The following is a 22,079-nucleotide window of genomic DNA, read 5'->3' as shown; positions in this document are numbered from 1 at the left end:
AATAGCTTTCGAAAAAAAAAAAAAAAGAGAGATTATCTTTTTGAAATTAGCGAAAAGTAGAAGAGGTATTCTCCCTAAAATTTTCTTTTATATTCCCCAATTTTTATATTTCATCTTTCTTTTCCCGTTCATAAAAAGTGCGGAGCTTGGGTAGGGCTATAAGTGACACAGGAGCTCAGATTTTTATTTTAGAAAGCTGCATAGGGTTTTATGCTTTGAAATATAATGAAGAAAACGCATTATGCATTTTGGACGCCATTTTCTTGATAGAGCAAAATCAAATTCTGAACAGAATAATAATTTTAGGCTAAATTTCATTTATTTTAATCGTTACATATTTGACGTACCATGCTTACTTGTATGCGAACGTACAGACCGATGGACAGTCAATCCCTTGATGTATTTGGTTCAAACTTTGATGCGGATGAACAGAGTAGTGGGTTTATGAGTTATTTGGCCCTATATGTTGCACATTATAAGACTCCTCTTTTATTAATTGATTTATTTAGTTTCAAATTTCCAAGCGTTTTAAACAATTATTTATTTTGTTTATAAGAATTTGTTTAGTTTTATTTTTTCTTTTAATAAATTTCTTGAAAATATATTTGTTTTTATTTACTTATTTTTCATTTTTGTATCATGGATAATTAATTATTAAATTAATAAAATAAATAAATTCTGGAAAATGTATTAATATTTATTAATTGATGATTTCCTGATGTACAAATATAAACACTGAGCTATTAAGGAAGATTATAAAAAATAATACATTATAAAAATAATACATACATACACAAAAATAATACATAAAATAATACAAATATAACATTAAAAATTATTATTTTATTGTACCTGCCAAGTGGAATATTGCGCTATTAATAAATAATAAACATCACAGTGTATTATAATGACAATTTTAGTAATAAAATCACCCCAAATTTTATTTATCTAGCGTTTTGTTTTATATTTGTTTTGTTATGACTATATGAACAAATAGTTTTACATAAAGGGATTTAATAAAAAATTGATAGAAATGTGTAATTCTGGCGTAAAGGACTGCATACAAAATTTCATTCTTCTAGCTTATTGCGCTTTTAAGTTGTTGTGTTCAAGTATGAAATAATTCTAAAGGTTGTTTTTTATTTGACTGTGAAAAATCTAATATATAAAAATTCAACAAATTCTATAATCAAATTTTTGAAAATTATAATATTTTTATGTATAACTCATGTATGAGAAAATAATAAAAATCAAATCTATTTTCAATGCTATGAAATGTCTCCTACAAATCATAAAAAGATGACGGATTCCCCTGAAAAGTCAAAAAGTATTGGCTGCAGTCTTCACTGTGACTGTGAATTATGATTCCCAGATAATGACTCCTTTTGTTTTTAATATTTTAATTCACTTTTACATTTTATCTAAATTTTAAATGATGTACAGTTTGTTTTCATATTTTTTCCCTTCTGATTAGTCACAATATTTAGGACATAATTTTATTAGTTATAATTTTGATATTTATTTCTGATCAGCCGCCTTTGATGACCATCTCACTGGCTGAGAATATTTGCAATGTTTAATTCCAATCACATTTCTTCTGTATTTGCTCCCTTCGTTCTTAGTTCCTTTCTAAAGGTATACCCCCCCCCCCAACCAAACCATGCTATTTCGTTTCCTCCAAATTCTATTACGTCATAGGACCAATGAAAGCATGATTATGCGGGAAATCTAATTTTTTATTGGGCGTTGTCTCGCGGATTAATGTTTCTTATTCTTTCTGTAAATGAGTAGACAATAAACAGAATCTTTCTTAACATTAAAAAAAAATGGTAGAAAATCACATTACTAAACATTCTATGAAACAATGAAAACGATTTGAATTTCATGGCAATGACTAAGACTATTGTTGAAAATTATTCAAAAAATAATTTTTTTTAACAGACATGGTTTAGAAAAAAATTGCACAATTGAATTGTAAGATATTTTTTAACAAAAATAATTTTTGACAGTTAAAATGGTGTATAAATTATTTTTGTTCAATTGTTTTTTGAAGGAGTTATTTTAGAAAAACTGTAACATTTTAGTTAACTTTTAATTAATTAAAAAATTTAAAAAGTCGCGCCAAAGTACATATTTTCACCGTCTAAAGTATATATGATCAAATTTGGTAGATCGAAATTGAACGTTCCGACCTGTAAAGCACAAATGCACGCAAACACACACATTTTCCGTTTTTCATAAGCAAAGAGTTTCATAATTTCGATACATCTTATTTTTTTAATGAGATCTCAGCATTTTTATAAGAGTACACTACACATCCCTATGAGTTTTGCATTATAATTATTCAACTCTCGGTTTACTCTGAAAAAAGAAATAAATCTAACAGACCGCTCAAATTTCCAAACAACAGCCAGGGCTGTAATAGCAAATAGATAAAATAAGTAACTGCTTGGGGCCCCACAGCTTGAAATTTTTTTTAATTATTACTTTTTGCATAACATTTTCATGATAAATAAATGGTAAGCTTTCATTTGATGTAAGAATTCCATATACTTGGATTTATCAAAATGAAAATTAGGTATCTTCCAAGTTTCAGAATATTATTACCAGGATTTTTTTAAAAAAATTTGTTTGTATATTGAATGGAGCAATTTTTTGTTAGCTGATTGTGTCAAAAGTCAACACCTCAAGTCAAAATTTGTGTTGAAACAATTAGATTGTGTTAAAAATATTTTGTATTTTACCATTTTGATTTAAATTATTTTTGAAGTTAAACATTTTTTATACGCAAGTAATTAAAATAATTTCACTAGGAGACGATTGGAATTGAATATTTTATTATTTTCTCTGGTTATCTTGTTTGTCACTTAAACCTGATATAAACATTAAATTAAAATCCATAGAAAATATCATGTTTTTTAAGTTGTAGAAACAATTAGCAATTAGCAACCCTTTGACAATTAATTTCAGTCTCTTTACCTTCTTGGACTTACAAAAATCAAAAATTTTTTTTGTCAATTTTAATATAAATTTTTATATACTATTTTAAGTCAGCGATTTTTGTCAAAATGAAATTGTAAAAAATTGCAGATTAAACTTTAAAAAGTTAATTGCAGTAGATCGTGTTTTCAAAAATTTTTAAAAATTCTAAATAAAATAGAAAAAAAATGACAATTTTTTGGCATAGTTTAAAAACATTTAATAATTGATTAAACAACAATTATTAATTAATTAAAACAACGTATTTTTTTAGAATCATAAAACTGGCAAATAAAAATTAGTTGAGAATGTTACTGGAATAACGTTAAAAAAATACTTGATATTGATTTGAATCAATTTAATTGCTCGGCCTTTAGAATCGAATGAAAACATAAAACTGTATACTTTCAAAATATCGCAATCCCCCCCTTCCCCATACCCCCCCCCCCCCCAAAAAAAAAAAAAAGCTGAAGGGCTCAGAGTACCTTTAAGTTATGGGGCCCCAAGTGACCTACTTTAGTACGGCCTTGCTGAGGGAAAGAAAGGCGCTTTTGAAACTCGCATAATTTGAGGGACTCTACAGGGTTTGATCCGACCTGACAACAACTAGGTTTTACATCTATGAAATGCGGAATTTATGCAGAAAAGTACAAATGTATCAATTCCATATTAATTCCATTCCAATTAACTGAACACATTTTAGCTAAACTAATACGACACAAGAAAACAAAATCTCTTTCATTTACGAATTTCGTATTTTAAGCACGTTTTCTGTATTTTATATTCTTTTTGTGCAGTTACAACTTAAAAGCTTCCATTATTTATATTGCTTTCAACAACGAATGTTATAAAGCGTGCATGCAGTGGAAATTCGAAATTAATAGAGAAAATTCATTGACTCCGCTAAATACATTTTCCTCAAGCGATGCACCTTCAACTTAGGTTTGTGAAGTATCATTGGTTGTATAGCTGGTCACGTGAGCAAGATTGCGAGGTCATGCGTTCGCTCGTGAACGCTGCTGCATGAATTCTGCTACTGGAGGAAGGTGTAACCTGAGTCTAAAGTAACGAGGCATTCGGCTATCGTTAGTTTTGGATTTGAAAACAACAAAATTTACACTCCGGCTTATTTTTCTCGAACGTCGACGGTTTTGATCAGTCGGCATGGAGGTAAGACTGCCATTTATTATGCATGTTGGAAAAATTTTGACTTTAGAACGTTATTCATTTTAATATAATACTTGGAGATAAAATAATATTTATATTCGAATGTTATATACCATGAAACTACGGGAAAATTTCGTTTAATCGATGTTGCAATCATTTATTCCGGCATTTTAAAAACGATTACTTGTTTTTCGAAACCTTTTTAGCTGTAAACTAAAAATTAAATTATAATACTAATTCACTAATTGTTTTATAATTCGGATTCTTTTAATTATGGTTTTCCATACTCCTTTCCAAACGTGAATTTCAGATTAGTTATCTAATACCAAATTCTGCAGCCTATGATTTCACAAGCTCATCATTTTTGTTTTAATTTGCGACTCGTCTGCAAACTATAATTATTGTAGCCTTGACTTTCCTTTTATATTTTGTGCATCTTTTCCTTATTCTTTAAAATGTACTTGACAGTATTTCCTGAACTGCTCATTATAATTAGATCATTTTTTTACCTCGAAAAAAGTGACGAAAAGAAGTTGCTAATTTTCCTTTCATCTGTCTGAAGGAAGAATATTCCTTTGTTTAATACAAATGCACAATGTTGGCACATCAAATAGTAAATTGAAATTGGTGGCGATTAAATTAAGAATTTCATTTGAAATATTTTTAAAAATTCATTGCATAAATTGCTTCTGAACATATTTTTAAAAAAAATTCTTTTAATTATTAAGCAAACTTAATTTGCACTAAAACAAGATGTTATCCAGATTTTAATAATAGAATTTTATAGTTAGGAATATTTTAAATGTATATATAAATGCATATTCCTCGAATTTGATTTTACATTTACTAGAAAGTTTGATTTAAATTGTATTTGTTGTATTCAGAATTTCAATGCATTTTTTTATGCTACCATTAATACATATTTAATTTTCAAATACTTGTTCATAAATTCTCTTTGTGAAATATATTGGTTTATAATATTTTAATATTTTCTATTTTGGTAAAAGATCTATTTTATCTCTGATTTCAATTGATTTACCTTTGAGTTATTTTTTTTATTGTAAGAAATTTTATAGATAAATTTATATTCTCTTTTTCTAGAAATTAAGTCTGAAAATTGGAAATGCAATAATTGTCAAGATAAAAGAATTTTTTTCCCAAATCATAATGTAGCAAATGCCTTTAACCTAAAGAATGATGGAAGTGCCAAACACACTTTAAATTGTTGCAAAATGTGTTGGTATATACAATGAATCACATAAGTACAGTGATATGGTACATAAAGAACATTGTAAATGCCATTTAGTCTAGTATTAAGGCAAGAAATAAACATCACTAACTAGAAAATACTGTTTGCTCCAAAAACAACCTGAAACTGTTTTTTTTTTTTTTTTTTTTAATTTATTTATCTGTAAAATTTGTAGTTTGTCACTTAACTTTGTTTTCCATTCCCAATCTTTAAATAATCTCATTTTCTATTATATATTTTAAATTAATGTTACAATAAAGGCATACTGAGTATATTAATTTTTCAGAAGAACAGCATTTTATGTAATTACTTATGAACTGTTCACTGTGTTCTTTTTTGGTATTTTGGAAAATAAGTGCGACTAGAAAGATGTGAATTCTTACATAGTTTTTCTAGATCTTTGTTGAATATTGCCTTGTTATTTTATATCTGGAGAAATTTTTTGATTTTGAGAATGACTTAAAAAATATCATAAATAACAAAAGTATATTTAAAAGGTTTTTTTGGGGGGGAGGGAGGGACTCTTGCGAATGCCAGTCAGTAAGTAGCAAAATAAAATTCCAAATAATCACCTTTAAACTCTTTAGAGCATTGAGAGATTTAAAATCCATCGAAGGAAATTATTACTTATAAATATTTGTAATTAGTTAATCCTTTCAACATTGCTCCAAATGTACTTGTATCCCATTAGGTTTGAAAGTACCTAAAAAAGAAGTAATATTTTGAATAGTAAAATTCCGTTATGATGAAGCTTGAGTGTTGGTCAATTTGATTAATGCTATCTATCATTGCTGAGATTTGACAAAGTTTTGTCTGTGTTCCACTGACAGAAAATTAGCCATAAACTACATTACATTTATCATTAAAAAAATCTTAAATATCTTAATTATCATTCTTTTACTATTACTCATTTTTCTTATAATTTCTTTTAGAGCCCATTTTTGCTTCAATTATATACTTTATAAAAATATATTTATTGCATATTTATGTCATATGATAGAGTAATGTTTTTAATTTATTAGATTGTGGAATGAGAGTTATAAGGCTAGAATTTTGTTTCAAAAATACCATTTTTGATTTTTCAGATAAAGACCAATACAAATAACACGACTCTAATGGCATCACATTTTTTTGGTGAATGGTTCATTCTATATCAGAATGTTACTTCTTTGCCTCCCTTATTTTATTAATTTTATAGTTCGACAGGTATATGACCGTAAAAGAGGAATTGTGTTTTTTCATGCACCTTTTGCTTTGCTTGCTGGTTGCCTTTTCTTTTTCAAAAGGGCAAAGGTCATAATAATTGTACTTGCTTTCGCAAAATACTTTTTGATATTATGTTTGATTATAATTATAAAATTAAAATTATAATTTTTGTTCTTGGGCCAATTATCTAGTATATTATCTGCATTTTATTTGCATGTCATGTATGTTCTTTTTTAAGGCCTTTAACAACTTGTAATACATCCATCTCTAAAAATAAATATCTGTTTATCTCCTTGGTCAAATTGCTTTCCCCCCCCCTCCTTTAATTTTCAGTGAAACTTAATGCTCACTAATATAATGAACATAATCATTTGAAACAATTACAATTATACATTAATCATCTATTATCCTTAAAGTGTTTATTCAGAGCATTAGCACAATGTTTGAACTTTTTTCTTTTCCCTCATACCGAAAAGAGGTATGAGGCATTGTTGGAAGTTCAAGATTAATTTTTATCCAAATCTGCCATCAGTATTAAATGAATTATATGTTAAATGTCTTCCCATTGATTTGGGAATCTGGAGAAAGGCTGCCATCTTGGGTGTTATTCTTTTCATCTCGCTACATTTCCAAATAGTGTGCATGTTTACTTGAAAAATTTTTGTATCATTAACAGATCAGTGTATTAATTGTGCAAAGTAAATGAAGTTGAATCTTGAATTAACTCCAATGTAATGGCAATGTAGAAGGTAACTTTCATGCTAATAATGGGGAATTCACTTTCTTCTGTAAAAATTTATGTCCAAAAAATTTTTAAAGTGTCATTTCTTGTAATTTTTTTGAAATATTAAAACATGATATTTCTGAATAGAGAGAAATGATATTATGCTAATAAAATTTCTTAATATTTTTATGCTAATGTAAATTGTTTACAGAAATATTCTATTAATTGGATCCCACTTTCTTCTTGGGTCTGAATTACTATTTCATTTCTGGAAATATCTTTTAAGAAAACTAATTTAGAAATTAAAATGTATGTTGATTATGAAAATTTTAAATTTTTATTTGATGACTCTGAAATTTTTTTTGATAAATATCTGTATATTAAATATCTATTTTTAATATTTATAAATTAAATAGTATTTGTACATATGTATTTTTATATTTATCTTAGAGCATTATGTTTCTATCAGTTACTTAATTATGATAAACAATTATACTATTTTGTTAATTTTTTTTAAAATTTTGATTAGATCGAAATTCTTCAAGGTAGTAGCACCAAACCTGTTGCTCATTTAAAAGATGTAAGTATAGGTTTTTTCACGTATTTGTATATTTATCTGATATAAAATTAGTATTAATTCACATTAAAAGTTGAAGAGTATCTTCTGCATCTATTATTTAACTGTACATCAGTTGCTCTAATTTTTCAGCTGCAATAAAATAAAGGCCATTGCATCTGTATCAGTCTATAGTTGAATTTATAATGTAGAACATGTGTATGATAAACTAGCTTGTCTGTTGTTAAATGAAATGTATTTTCCTTTTCCTTAACATAATTTTCTTATAATAAAGATGCATGTTAAAATTTGATCCTATGCATTAATGCATCCCATATCTTTTTTATATCTAAGAATTCATGATTGTATGTCTTACTGTATTTTCAGTATTGATATTTATCATTATTCTCATTTTACTTTCATCTATCAAGTTTTCTTTTTTAAAATTGTTGATTTAAAAAAATCATCAAATTATGTTTTAAAAGTTTAATATATTAACATCATCCCATTTTCAATACCAATAAAATGAATCAAACAGCAAGTTAACCTCACCATCCCATACTTCATCAACCACGATGTGTAGCCAGTTTTCAATAACATTTTTTGATTATTGTTAAATGAGTTGGATGAATTTATATTAATTTGGAAATTATAGATTTAAATACTTATTTATAAAAATATCTGTAGTATTATTTAAACTACAATGTAGAGAGTGTTTTTAAATCTTTTAATTTTTATTTCAGTTGTCATCAACAACTACCATTTATGATATAAAAAAAGAAATCCACAAAATCAGTGAGTATTTTCAAAATCAATAATATTTCCTTTGTTGTATAAAATGTTAGTATACATACTACAACTTTAATAATGCAAAATGTGTTAGTGCACAACATCTGTGTTAGATTTTATTTACTTATATATATATATTCTTTTCTTTACAGAAAGGAAACTTCATCCATGTAGACAAGCTTTGAGATTGGAACCTCGTAAGTATAATCTATTTGATAGGGCTGACATTTAAATTTTACATTCTCTCTATTGATATATGGATTTGTCATATCTCACAAGTCATATCTTGGTTTCAGAGTTAGGAAATAATCCGTCAAAAATCTGATTTATATAATATGGAGCAGATGCATGTATAATCAGATATTGTAGCTCAAATGTTCTTTCATTAGTATAACAAGGAATTTTGAAGTTTGAGATTTTATTTTTGATAGCATTCTTATCGTCTGCTCATGGCAGAAAATTACTAGATCTGCCTCAGAATTGCCATTGAATAGCTTTTTTAATTAATAAAAAAGATTTTCTTTTTGCATGCAATTTTTGGCAAAATATATATATATCTTTAAAAAAAATCATAAATATTTAAGCATTAAAATTTTAATTTATATTTTTCTCTTATCTTGAAATTTTGTACAATTAAAAAAATGAAAGAAAATTGAGTATTTTAATTCCATTGCCCATTTTAATGTGGAATTTTGAAGCCTGTGATGTCATGTTTTTTAAATTTTAATAAATGTTTTAAAAATATTTCTTGTATTCTTTTTATCTTTATCTTTTTTTTTAAATGCTTTATATGAAAATTAAGAATTTATTTTTTTTTTCTTTTGTCTTTCATTTTAGGTGGAAAGTTTTTAGCTGACAATTTAACTTTACAGTCAGTTGAATTTAAAGGACAAAGTAATCAATTGTATTTGAAAGACCTTGGACCACAAATAGGATGGAAAACTGTAAGTGCAAATAGTTTTTTAGAATTATATCTGTGAAATTTAACTTTTGAAAATTATATAATAATTATTTTTTTGAGATAGTATGTATCCAGTTTTCTTTTCTGCCACACTAGGTTATTAACTATTCTTTGACAGAATTCAATTTGTTAGCAATTCTGATTTACATATTGTAAGTCATTCTATCTACTGAATAAATTACTTTTTTATACAATGCATCTGTTTCATAAGCTATAAAGAAAAGTTTGTGTGCTATTAATATGTTTTAATATTCTGATTCTGATTTACATATTGTAAGTCATTCTATCTACTGAATAAATTACTTTTTTATACAATGCATCTGTTTCATAAGCTATAAAAGAAAAGTTTGTGTGCTATTAATATGTTTTAATATTCTGATTCTGATTTACATATTGTAAGTCATTCTATCTACTGAATAAATTACTTTTTTATACAATGCATCTGTTTCATAAGCTATAAAAGAAAAGTTTGTGTGCTATTAATATGTTTTAATATTCTGATTCTGATTTACATATTGTAAGTCATTCTATCTACTGAATAAATTACTTTTTTATACAATGCATCTGTTTCATAAGCTATAAAAGAAAAGTTTGTGTGCTATTAATATGTTTTAATATTCTGATTCTGATTTACATATTGTAAGTCATTCTATCTACTGAATAAATTACTTTTTTATACAATGCATCTGTTTCATAAGCTATAAAAGAAAAGTTTGTGTGCTATTAATATGTTTTAATATTCTGATTCTGATTTACATATTGTAAGTCATTCTATCTACTGAATAAATTACTTTTTTATACAATGCATCTGTTTCATAAGCTATAAAAGAAAAGTTTGTGTGCTATTAATATGTTTTAATTATCTTTATTGGATCAGTTTAAAGATCCAATAAAACAGCTTAATTAAAATTGACAATGTTTAAAGAGTATCATTTCTAATGAAAATAATAATATATTAGGATGTATAATTTCTGTATAAATTAACTGTATAATAGTTTGAACATGAAATAAACATTTAAAAATGAAAGGGTATTTTAAATCTTTTTATTAAGATTTCTAAATGGTAACAAATTATCATTTAGTATTTCTATGCCTTATCAATTTCTAGTTCTTGTATGAATTGAAATGAAATAATTCTCTTTTCAATATCAACAGAATTTTAGAAATATTTATATATTATCTAGATTTGCCTGAGTAATTTTTTTCCCCAAAAACTTTTGTAAAATTTTACTTTTAATATCAAAATTATTTTATAATTTTACTTCTTTTTGGATAAATTTTTTAATGGTTTGTTTTTAATTGCTATTCTGTAGTGATTTGCTTCTTAAGTATTTGTTAATAATAAAAAAGACAGCCCCAATAGAAAAAATTTCTTTTTATTGATTTTTTTTTTTGGAAGGAGAAGAAAATTTATGCAGGCTTATATAATATGAAAATGATTGATGAGTTAAAGTTTTTATATTATCATTTATGGTGATTTTTGTATTCAATTTTTAATAAATGAAATGAAATCCATTTTTACATTGTTCAGAATTGTTTAATCTTAATTTGTTTTGAAATATTTTGTTATTTGTATTAAAAATATTTGCAACTTGCTAATATTTAATAACAGCTGTCGCCAAGTATAAATAGTGTCACTTTTTTGCTTGTGCATAGCTGTTAAATCATGCATGAATGCACCAAATATAGCTATCTTATATTGCAAAATCCATAAAAATTGTACATTCTGTCCTTTGAATTGCTATAAATTTGGAGCATAACTTGCTGACAGAAGGGTTGTTTTCCAAAAATAAACCAACTTGAGAAAATATTGTTTGTTTTACTTTATAGGTTTTCTTGTTTGAATATGCTGGCCCTCTTGCTCTTTATGTGGCCACTTACTTTCGGCCTGCTTTTATGTATGGAGCTGATGCAAATAAAGCAATCCATCCCGTTGTTCAGTAAGTAGTATGTTTGTTTAAATGTTGACATTTCATTTTATTATTTCATTGCATGTATGATTTTTTGAATACTTTTTTTTTCTTTTTCATTTTAGCATAGCAGTTATTTGTTGGATTTTCCATTATTCAAAGCGTCTGCTGGAAACACTCTTTATTCATAGGTTCTCTCATGCCACTATGCCAATGCGTAATCTTTTTAAGGTATTTCTTCTATACATTTATTTTTAAATATTCATTCAATAAAATTTGAAATTTGTACAAATTCAACACTTCTTCCTTCAATTTTGTAAATATGTGAAAACTTTTGGAAATGAAAAACACCAAATTGGATTCCAATTAAAATGGAGTCTGTAGATAAATCAAATGTTATTTTTGTTGATGTATCTGTAGCTAATGTTTTATTTTTCTGACACGATAGTAATTGTTTCATTCGCTCTGCATGCACCTTCAAATTCACTACATTGTTTTAAACGTTTTCAGTAGTGCACAAAACAGCAGAGAGACAAATACTATTTAAGCTATTTATGACCAGATATAATCGCATTTTGGGTCTGTAAATATTTAATGTCATATTAAAATTGCAAAAGTCTTTTTTCCGTATATCTTTTATATTTCAATTAATTTTGCATTGTTAATAAATTTACATTAATTCACTTTCGCATTTTTATTAACTTAAAGCATTATCAAAACTGGCAAAAAAAACTTATATAAAATTTCTCTGTTGATAAATGTGAAGTTTACTTCTGAAAAATAAAATGTTACTCTGTAATTTGACACTTTAGAATCTATTTTTAAAAAATAGAAATTTTAATAAGGGTAAATTATTATTCATTAATGGTTCTAACATAAAAGTTATTTTTCCATTAACTTGACATCGGGTGTTACCAAGCAATACTTTGTTGCCAAATATCTCTTTTCTATTAATGAACTAGATACCAAATTATGTAAGTTTTGGTATAATTAAATTTGGTATTAAATTTTGATTGATAAAAGATGCTTACATTATATATTTGGCTGAAAATTGCCTAGTTCATACTGTTAAATTTTGGTATTTAGATTTGATACACTTTTTGATTGCAATAATATCAATAAAATTTTACCATCACAATGGATTTCTGGCTGTTTGAGTCTGCTTTTGGTGATAATAATACTTCTCTCGCCCCCTACCCTATTTTTGCTAAATCTTTTTCAATAATAAAAACTTGCGTGTCTGTATGATTTTTTTTGTACTCGGCTGTACAGATTATTGTATTTTGAACTGCCAAAGTTGAGACAAATATAATTAAATTAAATTAAAATGTATTTAATTAAAATATTTTATATTTTAATTAAATACATTTTATTTGTTTGAAATTAATCAAAATTTTTACATGTTTCTATTATAATTTACAGAAAATATTTCACAAAAATAATTTTTCATTATCTTAAAATTTAAAAAAAAAAGCCTTTTATTAATATTATTTTTTTTCTTTAATTTTGACAATTTAAAAAAATATTTTTATGTTCAGTTTGTAACAAAACTTTTCATTATTCCAATTAAATTGTAACTTCATTATTGGTACATATATGTAATGTTCTCTTTCATTTGTTTCTTCTTCTCATCATCTTCATTCTCCTTAGATTCTAGTCTGATTAATGCTAAAGAATGAAGTTTATAATTATTTTATATATATTCTATGGTAGCATTGTAATAAATATGCTATATAAAATATGTAATAAATATTTTATTGCTGTTTTACTACTTTTTTTTTTTTTGTGAATGTATAGAGGAAATGTTCCAAAATATTAATCTGTTAGCCAGTTATGACAAAATATTTCAATGCAAAACGATTTGAATATAAATTAATTACTCAGTTAACTGATAATGCATATTATCCTATTATGGAGATTTCAGGGGGACAGATTAAAGAAAATTATCTTTTTGTTGTGTGATTATATTTGTTTTTATGGCAACTTTGTGTTTTTTAACAATAGGTTTCCATCCAGCAAATCTTTACTTGCATGCAAAATATAATACTTAAGTATTTAAATCAATTTTACATACTGAATAAGAAAGTTACAGTTCTGCATAAAATGAAAATCTTTACTGTGCATGCTTAAATTTTAATTGTTCTAAATATTCTTTCCTCCCCTTTAATTTGATGAAACTAAAGTTGTTTTTTCCATGTTACTATGATGCTAATTGATTTCAATATTTTTATTTGAGTTTTGTATGCACAATGTACCTAATAGTATTTGATAATTAAAAAGAATATTACTTTTCAATATCTACTTTGGTTTGAAATTTTAAAGTTTTTGTCGAGAGAAACATGAATATTCAGTCATGTATAAGGAGTTTAACTGCTTAACTATTTTGCCCGAGTGTCATACGTGCGTCGATTTATCGAAGTTTGATAGTTGTAAGAAAAAATAAACCATTCATAATGATTATAATTCAATTTTAAAATTATTTTGAATACATAGATAAATTGAGTATTCAATAGATTTCCATTTGAATCAAAATAAGAAAATATTCCCAAAATAGAAGATGTAATCTTATTAGATAGGAAAGAAAATAAAGCAGTTAAGTGGTTAATTAAAACCATACATAATCATTAACAAACTAACATGCATCAGTCGCTAAACGCTGTTAGCATTTAAAATAAAGTCGCCATTTGTGGAAGGTTCATGTACATGAAATCAGAGATTAGCTGTTTAAATTTCTGTCAGTAATAAAAATAAACACTCTATCTAGATTTTGATGTTATTTATAATTTTTTTTTTCTGATTTAATATTTGGATGTTTTTGAAATTTCTTATAGAACTGCTCATACTATTGGTTGTTTGGCCTCTACATTGGATATTATGCTAATCACCCTCTGTACACTGCTCCAGGTAAGATTTGTTTTAGTGATGCAGTTAAAAATAATGTAATCATGTGAATTCATACTTTTATATAACATGTTGACACTCAGTATTTCAATAATAATCTGTGTAATTGTCTTATTCAAAAAAAAATTTTGTTTAATTTTTTTAACGGTAATTATTGGCTGTCCACTTTTAGTGAATATAGTACTAATTGTTCAGCCTAGACATCTTAATGGTACTTTCACTTCATGTTTACTATACATTCTAACATACATTCTTCTTAGTCTTTCCTTCCTCTATGAAAATTGTACTTTTTTTTATACAAAGTGTGCTAGAAAGTATTGTTATTGTCAAAAGATTGGAACTCAAGAATTTAATGAATATCCATATTTCATACCTCCCACAGTCCAAAGAGTACAGTTTTGGTTTTATTCTTGTCTGTCTGTGAACGCAATAACGAAAAAGCATTTTGTGTTAAATGGATAAAATTTAGTATATGATCTATGCTCTAAATTTGTGGATTTCTATAAAATTTTTGAATAAAATCTATTCAGAGGAATTCTGTATGACTGTTCTAATAAAAGGTAAGCAATAAGTGCGAAATAGATAAAATTTGGTTCAAAGATTTTATATCTTAAGTAGAAGTATGCCTCTAATTTCATCGTAACTCAAAACTGCAAAGACTTAAATATATGAACTTTAATGTGTGATTACAGTAGTAGTTCTGTATTTAATTTTAGTTTCGATTGGTCTGAAAAAAGGTATCCAAAATACACATTCAATTTTATCTGGTGTATTAAAATTTATCCCAGTGATTAAAGATCACACTCTTAGTTAATAATAATAATCAGTTATGGCTCTTAGTTAATAATATGCATGTACATTTATCAGTGAGTATGCGAGAATATTTCTGGGAGAACACTTACTTTAGTTCTTGATTGCTTACCAAGTGAAAGAGGGAAGGGATGACGTAAACAAACAGAGTTATATTTGTTTAGAATTAATATGTATACTTTTGCTTTAAAAAGTCTTGATCATGCTATTTTGTTTCATTTCTCTTGTTTTCAATAATTAACTTTTGTTATATGTATTTCATAATTCCAATAGAGGCATTCATATCTATTACATAGTAAGTTTGAGTACATACACAATATTAGTTTCTTTTTAATGGTTTTCTGCATATATCTTTGATATAATACTTTTAGGAGTGGGTGTTGGATATATAAACAGATAGGTATCACACAAAAAATATCTTATAATTAATTTTTTTTTTATTTAAGCAAATGAAGGTGAATTTTTTTAAAAAACAGTAATTAATAATAATTGAGAATTTGGATTAATTAGGACATTTCTTGATATTTTATTATGTATTTTAGAATGGTAATATTTGTAAGCTCCCATACTATCTGTTTATTGTGATATGTTTGATACTACTATCGATCAATATCTGTCTCTCAATTATAACATGATGAAAAGATCATTCAAAACACTGCAGAGTTGATCAGTAGACATAGATCTGTGAAATTTGATATGTAGTTATTTTTAGGGTTGTAGACTTTTTTTAAGAAACGGTATTTCAATGCTTTAATTAAATTTATTGAAAATTTTAATGTTTTCTCTCGGTAACTTAGGCTCAAATTACTGTCCCAAAGCTATTTTTGTAAAGCAAATATAAACCACTTTCGAATTTAAAAACTAAGCTTGATATACAAATTTTATTTACTTATTTTTTTAAAAAAATATTAAGTATATTTTATAATATAATAAAACCTTTAATTCTTTTATATATGTTAAGATAAATGCATTTTTCTTTGTGTGTGCTATCATAACGAGATTTTAATTTTTAAAATATATAAATTAAGCAATAAAATATTGTCTGTCAATAATGTTTTATCTTATATATTAGAAACTCTTTTAAATGTTTTATAATTATTATTCCAAATATAGTTACTGATCATTATGGAAAAAGGATGTTTCAACCACAGACATCTTATTTCAGTCATTCCATTAATAATTTTTGATTACCAGATTATTTTGTTATTTCAAAATTTAATAATGTAAATGTTTCTCTTGTAGCTTGCCAGATGCAAATATATGGTAGTCTTGCTGCCTTTATTGTAAGTACACCATTTACTTGTTTGTTAATTTCAGCACTACAAAAATTTGTATAAGCATTAACTAGAATTATCTCCCTTAGTTTGCTGAACTTGGAAACTTGAGCATTCATTTGGCTCTGCGAAATTTACGTCCCGAAGGTATGAAAAATTCTATGTTTGAAATAATAAAAGCAAGCTTCGATTGTTAATGGCAAAATGATAGTACTTTCATTTAATCAATTTATAAATTAAAAATAATTAATATTTAAAAATAAATTACATATGTATGCTAAATTTTTGAAAATATAAATATTTTATGGAGTTGATTGAATTGGTGATGAATTAAACAAATTTTTAAGAATATATCCATATTACCTCAATATCTATTACTTAACTTAAAAATTTTCTTCACAAAAAAGAACTTTATTTATGTACTTTGAAATATATAAATAAATGATCATGAGATTATCTTATTAATATCTTGCATTTTGAAAAATGATTTATTTATTTTTTTCTGTTTTTGTATGAATAGATTGAAGTGAAATAAATTCAAAGTAAAGTAATAAATAAATTCAAAGTCTAATATTAGGTAATTTATGAATTTTTTTTATAAAAAAAATTAATGTGTAGTATTTATATATAAATGTCCTTTTAATCTTGTAACTTTTTCAGATTGCAACAATTTATAAGTTCAGTGAAGTAATACATGATTTATGATGAGAATGTGTTATATATGTAACATAAGTTTTATTGAGCTTAAATTTTAGTTTCTTAATCCTTTCAATTAATGAATAAGAAATGGTTTTATTGATTTTAAAATAAGTACTAATAATTTGGGAAGAAATTTTTATCCTTAGAATTAAAAAATGCCTGTTTTTAAAATTTATTTAATTTTTTAAAATTTATTTTAATTTTTAAAATAATGTTTATTGTTACATGAAATGAAATTATTTTAATATTACATTTAAAAAAATATTCCTTAGAATTAAGAAAGCAATAATACAAAATTTTAGGGGTTTCTTTTATTTATAAACTAATTCAAAAATTATCTTTAGGTTCAACTGAAAGAAAAATTCCAATGCCAACTAGCAATCCATTTACCTGGCTGTTCAACTACGTTTCTTGCCCTAACTACACTTATGAAGTAATGGCGTGGGTATCTTTCTCAGTAATGACTAATTTGCTGCCAGGTAAGAATGTTTCCACAAATTCAATTTTTAATTTTTTTTTTTTTTTCCTTCTTTAAATGGATAAAGAATTGTTATTAATCCTTCAGTTTCATTTAGTGGAATTATAAAATTGATTTTTACATACTAAAATTAATTAATAAAAATGCATACATTTGTTTTGCTAGAAAAATATTTGTACCAATTACTTTTAGTTATTGGGATTTTAATTTACTTTTATGATACATGACTTAATCATGCTTAAAAATGTATGAATCTGACTTCATTCTTGTTATTTATATCTATTTTGAAATTTAATTTTTCTGATCAAGCAACATATTGTAAAAATAAGATTACTTATTTTGAAATTGTTTTTATTATTATTATTATTTAGAAAGACATGTTCATGTTGTATTGAAAAATGGCTTTGAATTTTACATTGCTATTGCTAAACATTTTTCATGTGGATTTCAATATAATGGAATTTGTTTTATTTAGATGTGGTAAATTTTATTCAATTCTAAGAAGATGCTTTTTTTTTAACAAATATGCCCATATACGTAGCCCAATTGACAACTGTGTAACTTTATATTACTTAAAAATGCATAGTAGTTGTGAACTTTTGCCTGCTATTTATTGGTAAACTTGCACATGGCGCACAAGAAAATGTGGAGTATCTGAAAATTAAAAATAAGTTTTATTGTTTTTTTGATATAACTCATCTATTTGGATCATAATTTGGTACACATAATTATCATAAACTGACCATGAATTTGTCACATATTTGTGATGCCAGGTTCAAGTAAGAAAATGTTAACATCTCATATGTGACATTGGTAGAAGAAGGATTAAAAATTAAATGTGTTATCAATATTGTCTGTACCTATATGTATATATAGAGAGGGAGGGGGGGTGCTCAACATCTTTACTACTAATACAGAAAAAGTAAAGTAAATTATTCTGAATTGTTTTATAGCTAATACTTGGATATCTCTAAAAATCTTATTAGTAAACACATAATGACATTTTTTAAAGTGTGTGTATGCTTAAAATTTGCAAGACCTGTTAATATAATATAATGTTACAAAGCTTTGATTTATTAGAATACAAATATAAAGTTCAAGGTAATCCATACCTTTTAGAGTTAAAATAAGTACTACCAATCCTTTACTTTACTTTGTAACAAAAGCTTTCATCCATTCTGAAGAATTTAAAAAACATTTTTGAATGATAATTTCATTTCCATTTTAATATAACAGAATGGAAATTACTTTTTATTCCTGTATTAATATCCAAATGAGGGATGTATTATGAAAATCTGTTAAGAACTGAATTCATATAATTATGAGTCATTAAGGTTTAAATTTGCTCAACTTATGCAAGAATGTTTTTAATGACAAATCTACTTATCAGGTAATATTAGAAATACTTTTCTACTTATAATTAACTGAATAAATGTCTCATAGATTTTAAATTTTATTTTTTAAACCTAAGATTGTTTGTTAGAATGCTTTCCAATCATTTTAAAGAATTCAAAGGTAAAAATAATGGTGTCCTTTTCACTCTTCTAAAAAAAATGGAATCACTTTGTTTTTATTCATTAATAATTAGTCATATAATCAAATACTCATCAGATATAAAATGGTTGATTGAGAAAGAGAAATTAGACTATGCTATGTAGTTAGAGAAATTATTAATTCTGTAGCAGCAGAAGATGAAAACCCAATTCTGAAATGGTACAGCTTCTGTACTATCTGTAAGAAAGAAAAAGGTTAACAAAAGCAGTAGTATGAAGTATGATTCCTTTGTATCCGTGCTTTTCAATATGAAGGATAGTAAGGAGATTTGTAAAAAGAATGCAGCACCATTTAATCTGCATGTCTATATGCATTTTGGGATTCTTATCTTGGAAAGTACGTCTTGTACTGAATGGCACCTTTATTCTATATTTCTGCCTTTCTGGTTGATTCAGAATGCTATATGCATTTAAAAAAAAGCCTGCATCATCTTTCTAACTTGCCATCCATCATTAGATTTTGATTCCATGCTGTGTTATAGCTTTCTGTATATTTTTATCCCTCACACCACTCAAGTAATTGTTTAGAACTGATATGGAGTACAAATATTATTATATAGGATGCCTATTATAATTATTGCTCAATATTTGATATATAAACCATTAGAGATAGGCATATTTTTGTAATGGAAGATTAAATGCCTTAAATGTTATAAATAATTTTATTTTATGTTGTTTGGGCCAGTGTAATATTATTTTACTTCAATCAACAACCAAGGCTTCAATGTGCATTGATAGATGAATATTCTTTTGGGCAATCATTAAAATGATTTAAAACTCCTAAATAGTAATATTTAGAGCTACGCAACTTGATCATTTTTGGATTCTTTTTTCTTTTTTTTTTTTTTTTTTGTAGAAGTATGATTTTTTTTTTTTTAAAAAAAATTGTTGGTGTCAAGAATGGTTTTCTAAATATGACTATAAGATCATAGGACTGAATAAAAAGGTAGATATCTTAAATTTCTCATCTGTACATTTATTGGTGCAAATAACATGAAATAGAATACTTTACCTCTATTAGAACATTTTTTTTTAATTTGGAAATATATTGAATCGTTTTAAAATTAGCTATTGACTCACAGTTAGAGTGGGCACTTTATATATTTATATTTGTAAAGCTTGTTATGGTTATGAGTATGCTTACAAAGGTAACCAAAAATTCGAATGTTTTTAAGTAGAAATTAAAACTTGGGCATGCCATTGATACAAAACCATTAAATGGTATTTTAAACTATTTTTTTTACATTCTTATTAAAAATTTATTGTTTTTTTTTTTTTTTTTCCCCCAGCTGGACTCTTTACTATGGCAGGTTTCTACCAAATGGCTGTATGGGCCTTAGGAAAACATCGCAACTACAAGAAGGAATTTTCTAAATATCCCAAAAACCGAAAGGCCATTATCCCTTTTATTTTGTAAGAATAGCTATAGAATTCAGCAACTCTAAAGTGTAACACATTCCTACTTATGAGCACATGTATGTGGAAATAAAATGTTTTTCTTTCTTTTTTTTTTATTATACAATAAAAATTTTTACTTTATAAATTATTTTGTTCTGGTATTGTAGACTGTCAAAAAATGTTAATAATTTTTGAAATAGCATTATTAAGGATTTATTAAACTTGCTAATGCAGCAAGCATATCAAATTTGTAACCAGTATTCTATAAAAAATATTTGATAATACATTGATTTACTTTTTTGTTGTTATAAACTTTTTAAGAACAAAAATTCTTTTTTTTTTTTTCCCATCCATAAAGAAGAAATAAGTAATTTGGAGCATTATCAATTCATTAAAATCCAATTTTTTAATACTAGTTTTAGAGATGGTGTTCCATATCTTTATTACAAAATTTTAAGATATTGGGTGATGCATTAATATAATACATTACATTAGAAATGAAATGCTTTTTAACAATTTAAGGTCTGATGAGATGGTATTAACCCTTTCTAAGGCTGTGGGAAGTATGCTTCCCACCAAATTTATCAATCTTTGTATGAAATTATGTAGGTTGGCATAAGTTCTGACAATTTTTTTTTTATAAAGACAGAAACTTAGATGCTTCAGTTCTTTATCTCACACAAAATGATGTGTCTTGGTTTGTCACTTAATTATTAATTAGCCAAATTAATTAATGAATCAAATGAAATTTATCTAATAAGCTAAATGAATCTCTTTTCTTATTCTAATTTCAAGCCTAAAAATATTTTAACATAATATGACTAGAAAAAAATGGCCCTTTAAAGGGTTAAGAAAAAAAGTATGTCTTCCATACCCAGCTACAGCTACGAAAAAATCTGTAGTTGCTACGAAAATTGGAGGAAATCTAAGAAATTACAGATATATAAACTCCGAAGAAACTACAAAAACGAATATATATCAAAAAAAAAACATAGAAAAAAATCTATTTTCCCGAAACCTCACTCAACAATGCTCTTATCAGTAAAAAATTTGTTAGCATGGTTAGTCAGAGAGAGGAATCCCGGTGCTCCCAACGCACAGGTCCGAGGTTCGATCCTCAGGCTGGGCAAGGTCGGCTCAGCCTTTCATCCCTTCAATGGGTCGAAAAACTGAGGACCAAGCATGCTTAGGAACTAAACACTGGGAGTTTCCCGTTAGGTACTGACCACCTAACCTAGACATATGTCTTGCACCCCAGGGCCATCGGTCAAAAAAGCAAATATGGGCACTGTGTAGTCCTTGGTCCACATTGGGCTGTCGTGCCATTTAGTTTAGTATTAGAGAGAGAGAGAAAATGGAATCTTATTCCAGCATGAATATAAAAACATTGGAGTCCTTCCTCATTAAAAAATGCACGTGGGAGTT

At 26.0% G+C, this 22,079-nt stretch overlaps 1 protein-coding gene across 1 annotated transcript; it reads left to right on the top strand.

The window, feature by feature from the left end:
- The first annotated feature begins 3,988 nt into the window (after nt 1–3,988).
- Nucleotides 3,989–20,802, top strand: LOC129972767 (probable very-long-chain enoyl-CoA reductase art-1). The gene is made up of 12 exons (XM_056087017.1): nt 3,989–4,149; nt 7,855–7,905; nt 8,625–8,676; nt 8,823–8,867; nt 9,508–9,614; nt 11,462–11,571; nt 11,667–11,772; nt 14,373–14,445; nt 16,495–16,535; nt 16,616–16,673; nt 17,570–17,704; nt 20,546–20,802. Exons 1-12 carry the CDS (start codon nt 4,144–4,146, stop codon nt 20,671–20,673), a joined length of 912 nt encoding a protein of 303 aa, XP_055942992.1. The 5' UTR covers nt 3,989–4,143; the 3' UTR covers nt 20,674–20,802.
- The last annotated feature ends 1,277 nt before the right edge of the window (nt 20,803–22,079 follow it).

This window comes from Argiope bruennichi, chromosome 6 (assembly GCF_947563725.1).
Source record: "Argiope bruennichi chromosome 6, qqArgBrue1.1, whole genome shotgun sequence".
Taxonomy (NCBI): Eukaryota; Metazoa; Arthropoda; class Arachnida; order Araneae; family Araneidae; genus Argiope; species Argiope bruennichi.
The sequence above is the reverse complement of the archived record's forward strand: the minus strand, read 5'-3'. Positions and strand labels throughout refer to the sequence as shown.